The sequence below is a fragment of the Cariama cristata genome, unplaced genomic scaffold (genome assembly GCF_000690535.1).
Source record: "Cariama cristata isolate BGI_N322 unplaced genomic scaffold, ASM69053v1 scaffold18767, whole genome shotgun sequence".
In the NCBI taxonomy this organism is placed as follows: Eukaryota; Metazoa; Chordata; class Aves; order Cariamiformes; family Cariamidae; genus Cariama; species Cariama cristata.
The window spans coordinates 1-13198 of record NW_009627281.1 but is presented as its reverse complement, the minus strand read 5'-3'; the positions used below and the strand labels follow the sequence as shown (position 1 = coordinate 13198).

The 13198-nt window shown below is 41.1% G+C and overlaps 1 protein-coding gene across 1 annotated transcript; it reads right to left on the bottom strand.

Annotated features, from left to right (window-relative positions):
- Positions 1-5384: 5384 nt before the first annotated feature.
- ZC4H2 (zinc finger, C4H2 domain containing) lies at positions 5385-10051 on the bottom strand. Its single transcript, XM_009704396.1, has 4 exons — positions 9887-10051; positions 8423-8595; positions 7111-7273; positions 5385-5936 (listed from the first exon to the last, which is right to left on the bottom strand). The coding sequence occupies exons 1-4, from the start codon at positions 10040-10042 to the stop codon at positions 5823-5825; spliced, it is 606 nt and encodes a 201-aa protein (XP_009702698.1). The 5' UTR covers positions 10043-10051; the 3' UTR covers positions 5385-5822.
- Positions 10052-13198: the final 3147 nt, after the last annotated feature.

Below are 13198 nucleotides of genomic sequence, written 5' to 3'. Positions count from 1 at the left end.
CCCCCCCTTGAAATATATTAGGTGATTTTAAATGCTACACTTAAATATTAGAGTTAGCAAGATCCGGGTTTGGGAGCTCATTTTGCTGCAGGATGTTGCTAAGCTCAGGAAAATATGATAGAAGCTGATGTCAGTTACAGGGAATATTTCAGGGATAGTTCTTAGGAAGGTATGAGTCAGTGCATTAGCTTTGTGACTAATGCTGTCAGTAGTGTTACAGCTGGGGTTAGGATTAAGGAACTGGAAAGAGCAGCTGGATGAACAGAGATAGGTGCAGGATGTTTCAAAGTTTGTAAACAAACTAGCAGTAAACAAAATGAACAGAAGTCAAAATAATTTCTTTTACCTTGGAATGGCTGTCACGGTACAAAGGAAGACTAGGGCAGTCCTTAGGTTTTGTGGTTTATGTGTGTTTGAAGACGGTACCTATGGAAAACTTCATGCTTCTTGTATTTAACCAAGCTTAGGTTCTGAGCTCTGTGAGGTCTGGGACAGATGTTCTTCTCTGAATCCAGGTATGCCAATGGAGTGGATTATTTCTCAGAACTGTTTTCATTACTATGTAGTAGGTTACCTCTTTTGCTGGCAGTGTACATCATATGTGGGCTTTCCTGACAGAGCTGGGTTAGGGAGTTATCCTCAGTCACCAGTCCGTTGAGAGAAGTAACTTCCAGAAAGCACTAGCGTAAGATATAATCTTCTAATGGCAAAGCAGGACTCTCTGGAAGATAGCTATCCCCTCCCTTAAATCAGAGAGGGAATCTTGTCTCTTGCTGCTTTCAGTTTAACTTTAGAAAGCAAAACAAACAAGGAGGTTCCTCAGTAGTAAAGAACTGTGAAGAATACATCTTGGTTTTGGCCTCTTGGCAATCTAGCACCTGACAGAAGGTATTGGATATGTCTCTCTTCTTTAAACTGAAACCTGTCTGAGCAAGACTTGGTCCGGTCTAAGAGTGGTTTGTTTTGAATTAGTTTAAATTGAGTGGGAACTAGTTCAAGCTGAAGCTCTGTGAATTGGTCACAAACTGAAATAAATGACCCAGTCAGAGCTTTCAGTGGTTGAACTGCAGCAGAGGGATATGATTTCCCTGTTATTTTTCTGGGTCTGTTTGAGTTTCATAACTGGACACCTGCAAGTGCAAATTAGGCATTTGTACGCATGCAAACTATCTAGTTCCAGTGTTTGTAGCCAGTAGTAGCAGAGGATAGATTTGTCTCAGAAGTACCTGGTTTGGGGAATTAGATGCTCTTTCTATGACTGTTACTCAGATGCAGAAATCTTGGAGCTTCACCACACAGTAGTTTGTGTTCCAGAAATGTCACCGAGAAGTTTGGCTAGGTTAAAACCTGTCTTGATATCTCCTTTTCCTTTCTGTTTTCTAAAGCTCATTAGAATGCATATTTCTTTCCCCATATTTATCTCCGTGAAGGCATAACAGAATTGTGGCCAATTGCATCCTGTAAAATCAGAGAGCTGAGTTTTACCTTTCGGGCTATGGCTGCTTCTCAGTAGCATAAACAAGTAACAGATGTGAAAATACTCTGCAGGAAGAAAGCACGACATGAAACAAACATTTATTAAAAAGGACTGTACAGACAAATTAAACAGGTAGCGCACTGTTACTCCTACTGGGCACAGGAGTAAAATATTTAAAACACAGAAGCCAGTGAAAACACCAGATATTGCTAAAATACCTAAATGCTAAAATTAAAACCTATGTTGGAGGAATTAGAAAACTGTAAAATAAAGGAAAGCACTTTTATTTGTTTATAGTGCTAGTAAAGTCTTAATTTATTGAATAGTCTGCTATTTAGAGTAACACACCAATGGCTATCCTTTCAAAATTAGATTCTGTAACTTGAAGCCATTGGCAGGTTCAGTCAGTGAGTGTCCTGTTTAGAAAGCTGAAGTTGAATTCCGGAAGTGCAAGTATTAAAATTTGGCTTACGTTTTGTCTATAGTTAATGGGGTCCTTGGCACTGAAGTCTGAAGAACTGATCTACCCCAGCTTGGGTATGAAAACTTCTATAGCAAAGCCTTTAGATGCAGTAGAGTGTTCATATCCTTTTAGCACGAGCTTAAGGTGGGGGCCAGGGGAGGGGCTTGTGATTTTTTTGCCATTTGGTTGCAGAACAACAGGAGTATCCTTTGAGGCAAGTGAGGAACCAGGAAAAGACCCTGGAAACCATCTATAACAAAAGAATCCAGTGATTTTGTTGTCGCTTGAATTGAGAGGGGAATGATAAAGCCAGGGTTAAACCAGACTGTAGTAATATAAAAGTCCTGTAAGCTTTGAGAAGGGTCTGTTTGTGGCTATTAAGAGAATTTAACCCAAATAAGAATGAATTTAAGCCAAGAGAAGAAGTATCCTCAAAGAACCTCAGGTACAAAGGAAGAGACCATTGTTGCTCCACAGAGCAAAAATGCAGTAGACTTGTGGTAAGAACTGTACTTCAGACAGCTTCCTCCTCTGACTGAAAAACAAGAAATCAATATTTCATAATTATTGCTCTAGTCTCTTGAGAAAAGGGCCTGGGGTTGTCACAAGAAGAGCTCTTCAGTTAAACTTCCTTAATTAATCTGAGAAAAGAGGAGAATACTGGTTCCCTATGAAAGATACTGCTTTCCTCCCTCTCCCCACCCCCAGGATCTCTTAATACATAATACAGATTTTGTCTCCTTGAAATAGTGAGAATCATAGAATATCTCGAGTTAGAAGGGACCCATAAGGATCATCAAGTCCAACTCCCTGCTCCTCGCAGGACTACCTAACACTAAACTGTATGACTAAGAGCATCGTCCAGACGCTCCTTGACTCTTGACAGGCTGGGTGCCGTGACCACTTCCCTGGGGAGCCTGTTCCAGTGACCAACCACCCTCTCAGTGAAGAACCTTTTCCTAATTTCCAATCTGAACTTCCCCTGATGCAGCTTTGCTCCATTTCCTCGTGTCCTGTTGCTGGTCACCAGAGAGAGGAGATCAGCGCCTCCTCCTCCACTGCCCGCCTTGAGGAAGTTGTAGACTGCGATGAGGTCACCCCTCAGCGATGAGGTCACCCCTCGGCCTTCTCTTCTCCAAGCTGAACAAACCAAGTGACCGCAGCCACTGCTCGTAAGTCTTGCCCTCAAGGAGGCACCACCCTCTTGGTCACCCTCCTCTGGACACACGCTAATGGTTTGATGTCCTTCTTACATCGAGGGCATCCAAAACTGCACACAGCGCTCGAGCCTGCACCAGAGCAGTGCGGAGTGGGACGATCCCCTCCCTCGACCAGCTGGATGCACTCCATGCACCTCGATGCACCCCAGGACACGGCTGGACCTTTTGGCTGCCAGGGCGCACTGCTGACTCGTATTCACTTAGACTAATGCACATTCAGTTAGACTCAGCGATGCACATTATTCGTATGGCAGAACTTTGTAAAGGATGTGAAAACAGAATTGTAAACACTAGTACATGATTGATACAAACACAGTATGTCATATTCACTTTTTCTCTTTTTTTTAAAAAAAAAAACAAACCTCGTTAAACACAAGGGCACAAGAGACTAGTTTAAAAAAGTAAAAATACAAAACTGCCATACTAAATAAGTAAATGGTGCATCCTTAATCATACTTCAGTTTAGAGCTCTAGAGATCTCCCAAGAAGGAAAGAACCTGGCAAAGTAACAGTGAAGTGAACTGAGAGCAGCTATGACTAACCCTATCTATTTCAGAACTGTAAGACAAAGTTTCTACAAATCTATCCTTCTATTCACATTACTTCATTGCAGATCATTCGCCCATTCTCCATTGTTACTACCTCTTAAATTTATGTACAACTGTCATCGAAGTATGCTGCTCTCATGCATGCACTATGGGGGAGTCCATATACACCGTCCTTTAACTCTGTGTGCATTCTCCCTTAAACTGAATAGGAATTGCTCTGAACAGGGCACACAGCATGTGGCCGCCTTGATGTTTAAATGTAGAACCCAGTATTTGTGTTGGGAAACATGCATAACGGTAGAGTTAGCACACTACTGCCATTTAGAGCATGCGGTCAGGTGATCCTCCATCACTGCTGTCTCAGAGACTGAAGCCCAGTAATTCAGCTAGCAGAATCTGCTCTTCACATATTTTCAGGGGCACATGGTCCACATTCTGTCTCTGCTGTTGACATATTTATTTGGCTATGAAACATTAAAATGAGAGAATAACAGCTGAACTTGGTATAAATCATAGGACTATCTTCAATAAAATACTCACATACTTTGTGGCAGAGTTGGGAAATCAGTGGCAACGTATGTGATTTGGCCAGCAGAATTGGTTTATGTGGATTTGTACAGTCCCCAGCATTTGGCAAAGTTCTGACCAGACTTGGGGCTCCCCTGTTCTTCCTATTTAACAAGAAAGTTCCCAATATAACTACTCTAGCATAATAGTAGAGGACAACCTGGGCTAAAGAGAGAAGAATGTAAACAGGCAGTCCCTGCCTCCTGAAGTTAGTGAAAAGAATGTTTAATACTTGAGATCACTTTAGACAAAGTGCAGTGACAAAAACTGCAATTAGAAATGAGTAAGTTTTAAGGCCTGGTTCTGTAGTTGGGTCACTGCCATCCTCTCCATTGGAAGAACTGTTGTTACAGAAGATGAAACAAAGGGAAGACATGCATACAGGGAGTGGTCTAAAGGATCCTTTAGTCAGGGTTCTTTTGGCACACATACAGAGCAAGAAAAAAAACTGGGCTGAAATAAAACTTACTTGAAAATGACGTATTAAAAGATACAAAAATAGGAAGTTTTGATTGAGGAAGTACCAGGACACCAAAGCCAAGCAGTTCTGGTGAAATACATAATTTTTTGTTGACGCTGTTCCTGGTGCACGTTACTGAATTTCCCTGTGCTCCAGTGGAGGATATGTCTGCTAAGGGAGATTTTGGCTGGGGAAACCAGGAATAGAAGACGTGCAGAATGGCTGATGTTGCAGTCTGTGCGCATAGAGATTTGGGATATTTCATGCACGTTTCCTACAGAACAACAGTGAGCTGGTTGGCATTAGAGCCTTGGGGGACCAGTTCATTTGAGGCTTGTACTTAAGTCAGTCAGTCTTCTGACTGCTGAAAATAATACCATATTAAGATATTAAAGCATCACAAATTACATCATTGTTAGAAATTCGTACATAGCCAGCAACTTGATCCTCCTTCCAAAGTTTAAGTCAAGTTTGAAGGAATGGTACAATCAAACTCCAGTAAATGAAAACTGATGTGTGTCCTTAATGCACTGATTTTCTGTATAACGAATTTCTTTTTTTCCCTTGAACATTTCCTGGAGAAAAAGAGCTCTACTGGATACCCACATTTATGCAGTCTTACTAGCTTGGAAAACAAACTGTTCTTTAGTGAAACAAACAGACAGTCTGCTGTTTCAGGACTTCAAATAGTCTCCTGTTACTTGGAGAAAACAGAATAATCTTTTAGTAACATCTGTTTTTAAAAAGAGAACATAAAAGCATTTATGGTAATCACATTTGGCCAATAGGAATAGCCTGGCATTTAGGATACTTGCATAAGAATTCTAGGAGCATCTAGGAGTCCAAAAGATGGAACGACTGAAATGTTAAACTGTAGCACCAGTAATACTTTCTTTCCTAAAACCAAATCCTAAGGGCTGGAAGGAAGTTAAGACAGAACAGGAACATTGTGCTTACGTTGCATTAAATAGAAAGTAATGGGTCGGTCATACTTGAGTCTGCACTTCAGTAAAGTCTGGCCACATTTGCAGTTCTGCTGGAAGAGTACTGGAACAGGTCACGTGTTCGCCTGTCAATCTTCTGGGTTTCATTCGTCCTGTTTCCTCTTGGGCTTTTTGGGATTCCGAGATCGGCTCTTTGCTTTGCAGAGTGGACAGATGGGCGCATTGCGATGAATTTGTTGGTGACACGATAAACACGCCTGAAATGGGACATTGCAGCCTCTTGTTACAAACACTGAAGTGGCGTTCTTACATGGGTTATTGAGTATCATACTCTTAAATTACAGTACAGAAAAAAATACGTAAGGCTTCTTGCCTTCAAAGGCAAACCAATGCTACGTTCTGTACAATCTGGGTCTCTGGACTGTACAGTAACTTCAGGCCAACTGAAAAGCTGGAGTATCTTATTTAATTGAAACTACAGTTCAGCAGACACATGTTTTAGGCATGTATCAATAACTTTAACATTAAATTCTGTTTAGTGTTAAGCATTCCATATGTTTTAAAGATGTTTACATGCATAATAGCTCACTGAGTCAAAGAAGTTACAGTGAAGGCCAACTGTGGTGTCACAGAATTCAAGGCAGGAGCGGGTGATGAGATGAATTCCACATATTTAACACAAGATACAGAACTCTGCCCTTTTTGCTCCATACTGAGCCCTTTAACTTCCATTTGACTGAAGCATATTACTTTCAGAAAGGCTTTTCGATGGCCTAACTCCAGATAGTAAGTACATAACTACAGAGTGTACCTATGTCAGTTTGCCTCCTTAGTCAATGAATCTTTGGAATTTGGGTGGGATGAATACCCCTATGGAATTACTTTGCTCTTTTTACTGACTACAGAAGGAGCTGAATAAAACTGTCACTGTGGAGTGTCACTGCCTGTGGTTAGGTTGAATTAATCCATATGTTAGTCTTGACTTGAAGATCCCAAGTGCAGAAACCATCACCTTTCATGGTAATTTGTACCATCAATAATTACTCTCCCTCATAAAATATGTGTCTTGCTTCTAATATGAATCCATTTGGGATGAACTCCCAGCTATTAGTCTTTCTTTTGCCCAGCATTCTTTTTCTCCTTACGTGCCTTTCTCCTGCATGAAACACAAGAGGAGTGGGAATTACCTACATCTCTGCTGATGGAGACTCTTAAGTCATAAAGGAGTCAAATAATACAGACCCTTGTCCTTAACCATTGATGATTGGTGCTATTACTTTAAGTCTACTGGGTTGCTCTTGATTTGAACCACGGCAGGAAAAATCAGAATCAGGACACATCATTTTTCCTTTTTGTAAATATTGATTAACTTTATAAACATAACACATTCCAATGACAGAAGAGAAAACCCAGCACATTCCATCTCCTGACCTTCATTGGAGGTGGCTGTTGTCTGAAAGTCGCTGTCTGTCTGGTATCTTGTTTCCTGGCCACTTGCAGCTGTTGGGCAGCTGCTGCAGCTGCAGCCAGAGACTCTGGGATGGGGGGCTCCTGTGGTTCTGTCTGCCATTCTGCTTTCTGCTTTTCAAAGTAGCTAGACAAGAGAAAAACAAATTAAAAATATAACGACCTTCTGGAGTATTCCATTAGTTTGTAAAGGATATGTTGTGTTAAAATATAATGGATCACATTTCCTTGATCATGTTCCTCCACTAGAGTCAAATTGTCTACACTTAGACACCACTTCGATTAGTTCGTAAGTAGAATTTGTGTTAATTTCCTCTGCATTTGTACACTTCAACAAGATTCCAGATTGTCAGCTTCTAAGGTATCTTGATGTACAACTGGATATAAACGTAATAGGATGGAAAACAGACAACATATATATTTAATCTTTAACAGCTTTAGATGCACCTCTGTGAAACTTAGTTTTTATATTTTATTCTTTTAAAATGAATAACTTATGTATGCAGTAGATTAATACATTCTTTGTAGTGCCAAGGTGCTTGGAATGGAAAACGGCATTTCTGAAGAAATGCAAAAGAGATCTTGGAAACTGTGTGTCTGTGAAAACGATACCAAATGTGCTGGGCATTAAGAGAAATGTAAGTTTCTTAAAACATCACTTGCATTTAAAACTGATCTATTAAACAAAGGACACTGTTCTTTGAATAGTAGCTAGCTCTGTCATCCTCTCCCACCTAGGTTATACCTAAAAATGAAACTGTAATTTATTATCCAAATCTATTCCACATCTAGGGTAAACTTACTTGTTGACAGTCATAGGTATATGACCAAATGCCATTGCCACACGCATGCAGCAAAAAGTAAAATTCTGACTAGCACCAGCACAAACCAACTGAAGAATACTTGTTTTGTATCCCTTTCTTGTATTGCCTCCTACCTCTGCTTGCTAAACAAGCAAAAGAATATATTTTCAGGCAAAAAAGTTGCTAGAAAAAGCAGCATATGGTATAAAAATCTAGGGAACTAACCACCCTTGAATTTTTGCATGTCAGATGTAGAGTTTGCAGCTTGGAATAATCGAAATTTAACTTCCAACAAATTCAGACTGAATGTTATCAAATACATGTGCTCCCACATCCCTTTTCTGTTTACTTTTGTTTTGCGTGCCTATCTCTTAAGTTCTTTTTTCCACCTACCAACAAAAGTAAAATGACAAAATAACCAGTAGAATCGACAGAAGGTGTAAAACCAGATAGTGCTTGCTCTGGAGACTTACTCAAGGGAGAGTTTCTCTTCCTCCTCACATAGATCTGGCAGCCTCTGCAATCCCAGAGTCATCCGCAGAGCATCTACATGCTCCTTCAGGGGTTTGTACTCCTCATGCAGGCGACGAGTAGATTCCAAGAGCTTGTTGAGATCGTTCTCAGACTGCTTAATAGTATTCTCCATCTGAAACAGGAGATGGGCATGCTTTTAAAGAACCGTTCCTTTAATAGCTCTCTGATTGAGCAATAGACTGTATCGGAGAGAAGAGATTTTTCTCGCTCAAGTTGGAAGAGATTGGACACGATGCAATTGTAAAACAAAGAGCTAAGATACTGGGAGGATGAAAACTGGGCAAGGAAGAAGCAACTGAAAGTGACATGCGAGATGCATTTTCATTTAGAAGAGGTGCACTCAACCTATATGACCTTCTGAACAACAGAAAAAGCAGGTAGACAGGCTGCAGGTAAGTCAGCAAGGGAGGAGCTACAGAAAACTCTCAGGGGACATTAAAAAAGAAATGAAAGTAGAATAAATTAATTTGCTATGTTTCTAAGATACCTGAACACCGATAGTTAGAAGTTAACAAACAAGCTAAGGAAAGGTTCTTGCTTGTCTTACTGCAGTAAATGGGAAAAGCAGCAGAGAAAAAGACAATCTGACAGGAGAAAGAGGGGAAGATGAAACAGAGACTGAGGTTATGCAGCTGGGCAGGGGAACAGACATTTCAAGTGATAAATAAATGCAGTCTGTACATCCAGTACATAGCTTGTACTTGCTTACAGGGTGGGAGCTTTTTTTCTTCTGGTGCAAAGCACAGATACTTCAGAGCTAGAAACCGCTGTACAGTGTTGTAAGTGCCCTAACATGATGTAAAAACTGCAGGTTTGAAAATATATTCCCCCTTTAGCCCCTCTAATCGGCTAATCTTCCTTGTTTGTAAATTTATTTTCTCTTACTTGTATTAATTCCCTTCAGGCTGGTGCTTCTTAATGTTTGGTGGTTCCATTCAGTGAAGAAGGTCAGCTCTTACTAAGGACTTAACAAATATCATGTATTTTCCAAAAATCTCTTTTCTTCCAAAAACCTCCAATCAAAAGTCCCATCTAGCTGCCAAAATCTTTCTGTTTCCAGGTGCTGAATGAGAAAAGACTAACGGGAAGAACAGTTTTCTATGGGACTGCCAGAGTGATGTTACTGTGGCTACTGGTAAAGTTGTAGCCATAATGGGGCTTGATTATCTGTCCTCTTGGTGCAAATGCTTACTATGTCAACATTACAAAATATCCTGCCCAACACAGGAAAAAAAAAATTATCCTGAGGTAAATTTACTTTGCACTTTTTGTAGGATGGTGCTGTAAAGTCCAGATTATTGAACCAGTGATAGTTCACTGATGTGCACGATTCCACGACGTGTGGAACGATTCCTATACAACTGTGTCTTAGTCAGGCTGTCCACAGCTGGACTGTTGCATACCACATTAATATCCGCATGGATCAGTCGCAGCTCCTCCACATGGGCCATCTTCTCTTGCAGCAGCAGGTCCATTTCTTGTTTGTATTCTTTCAGGTGCCTCTCCTCAGACTCCAGGGCTTCAAATTCTGCTTTCAGTCGTGCCTTTATTTTTTCCATCTGCAAAGTCTTATTCCTGGATCCCAGTGATAATTAAAAATATAGACAACAGTAAGTCACTGCAACATATTTTTGCGAGGTGTCACTTTATATGTGAATAGATGGAAGAAGGTAATAGCAGTCATAGACAAGGGTGAGACTAAACGTTTCTGAGAAAGAATGAGGTGCAATGAGAGAACTGAATCCTAATCCCAGTTCTTTTGCTGGGCTTTTGAGTGCTACGAGAATTCTTATACTGAATTATTAAATTAACAGAACATTGTCAGACTTTAACAGTTACAGTAGATTCAGAGAATTTGTACCAATAGAGTTCTACTGCATCAGTTAACTTGGATTAAACCCTAGTTCCAAAATAAAGAAATCCAGAAAATCTAGGAGGTTTAGCACAGGATTCTGAGACATGTGAAATGAATTGGAGGTGATTACAGTGTCATATACAGTGACTAAAACTATGTGGGCAGTAATTTGCACTGCTAAAATGCTAACTTCAATGTCAGGTTAAAGAAAATTCCAAAGCAATGACATATCAGAACAGTAAAAACTCAAATGACACTGGCCATCAACATCCCACTTGTAAGTAACTCTGCATTCTCTTGGTTCTTTGCTAAGATGTAGTACCTGCCACATATTTGTAAATGTTTCTGTCCATGTCCTGCATTCTGGGTTTTTTTTCATTGGTGCCAATCCATAATTCCATAGCAGAAATGTTTGGATACTCAGTCCTGATCTCTCTCTTCAGAGCTAAGAATCAGGGAGTGTGAGTTTCAGTCATCACACAGTTTTAAGTGGCAGAACAGCCTACTGCTGTTGTGCTTCAACACTTGTCCAAGCTGTTGAACAGAACAAACAAACTGTTCTTGTTCCTGCGATTTAGTTAATGAAGAGGCCTTAATTATTTTTCCTGTACTGGAAGTTAGAATATGATACTGGGTAACCAATGTGTCAGCAAATGTTTCTGACAAGAGGCTGCAATGTCACATTTCAGGCAGGTAATCAACAGTTCCAGGACCCCTTGCTTTACCCTGTGTGAAACAAAGAAGAACGCAGCATTGCTTTTGAGTCACCTAACGCCTAGTACAAATGCATCCGTACTGGTTTCCAAGTGCACTATCGAATAACACAGTAGACCCTGTAGAGGCATAATGTAAGAGGGGGCTAGGGAAGAAGAGGTTTGCATTCCTATTTAAATATCCTATTCCTATCCCAATGCAAAGTGGGGTAAATTTGATTCAAATTCAGTGTAAGCAGCAAAGCTGACTATAGGATGCAGTCTGTAGATGATGGGGAGCTGCCTATCAGATTAGCAGTGAAATCCCAGAACAGGATTTCATCCTGATCCTAGAGCTGGGGGTGTGACCGCCCTTCCCACTGGGCCCAGACTTGCTGCCATTGAAGCAAACGCCACAGGTCTGACATTTTTAATGGCAGCAGAAGGCACTGAGCTCCCTGGACGGAGCTGGTCTATCACCTCTTTCTGGGAAAGGCGATTCCTAAACCTCCGTGGGGCATTTGTTTCCTTTACAAACTGTTTCCACACCTGAAACTCCTCCCACAGCATTGAGGCATGGATGGTTTATCTCAGTGTTATTCTATATCATACTTACAAGAATAGGAGAATCTATATATCTTGGGCTTTAACAGAGTTACTGTTTTCTCTCACTCCAACCAAAATTCCCAAAGAAATTTTAAAGCTAGTCTGAGGACTCTTCTTTAAAGTATACGGCAGGTGTCTGTATAGATTTTATTTTGGCTTTCATTTGACCAAAGCTCACCCTCTGTCACCATCCCTCTTGGGGAGGCTCTGATGTTGTTCCTGTGAATCGTCCTCCCAGTCCCCTCATTTCTGTTTCCAAATCAGTCTTTGTGAGTTCAGTATCTGCTTATGCACCTAGTTTTGGCAACTTTTTCCTGAGTGTGTGAGACATCACTGGCACAATGGGCTTCCACCATTTGTTCCAAGAGTGTGGCAGAAAGCAGGGTCAGTCCCTGGGACAACTAATTATCTATTCCAAGTATTATAGCCAGTAATGTGACCAGGGTTCCTCCCTCTCTCACTTCAGGAGTTTATAAAGCTGCAAGAGATAAAAATGGTATCATAAATAACTTCTCCAATATGAATTCAGATATGGGCTGCCTGGTAGGGATAATATGACACTTGCTGGTGTCTGGTCCGGGGCTCTGAAAAGGAGTTAAAAAAATAGAAATGGACGGAATGCAGAGGAGAGCAATGAAAATGGTAAGAGTTCTGGGGAACACATTGAGGGGTTTTTTTAATTTAAAACATATTCAAGCAACTTTCTTAATACTTCATTGTACGCTAAAGCTAGTAACATCACCTTTACAGTACCTTATGCCACAAACTAATAGAAAAAATATCTTAATTACAGTTTATATATCGCCTTTGAATATATTATCAGAAAAATGCACCATAAATTTCCAAATACAGGATACCACTCTCTCTGAAAAGATAATTTAATGAGATATTTAAATTAAGTGTTGTAATAATTGGGCTACAAACTGTAGTAGGCCATGTTTAGATCTGTATTTTAAAACAGAGCCTGCCTAACAGTTGAGTAGACAAGCATTGTTCTTACTTTGCAAAGTATGTGCTGTCCCATCCCCTTCTACAAATAGTACTGGGCTGCTAGACACACAAATATTTTTGCTTGATCTTTGTTCACCTTTGAGGTACTGTGTGACGACGGCCGAGGCACATGCACTGCTGCCTGACTCACCTCTTCCACGGGTAACATGTGCTTCTCGGGGGTGCTGTTACCGGCCAGAAGTCTCTGTGACCACCTGCAAGCGCTGCCGGGCAGCACCTTTGTCCCTCGCCCTCTCTCCCCCACAGCCCCTCTCCAGCTGTCCTGTCCCAAAACACGTCTCATCCCTCTGGGGTTACCCACCGTCAGCACGCCTCGCACCTCTCAGCTACATCCCAAGTCACTGCCCTCGCTTTCTTTGTAATGTGTTTTGGCTTTCGGATGCATGAATTCCTACCAAATATAGACAGCTCCAGCCTCACCCTGAGAATCAACGCCCTGAGCCAAAGAGTGAAAATGCCCTCCCTACAGCTAAGAAAAAGCCATGTCCCCGACGTGGGCACACACGGTGCCGTGCCTTGCTGTTCATGACCCCCTCTTTCAACGCACCCCG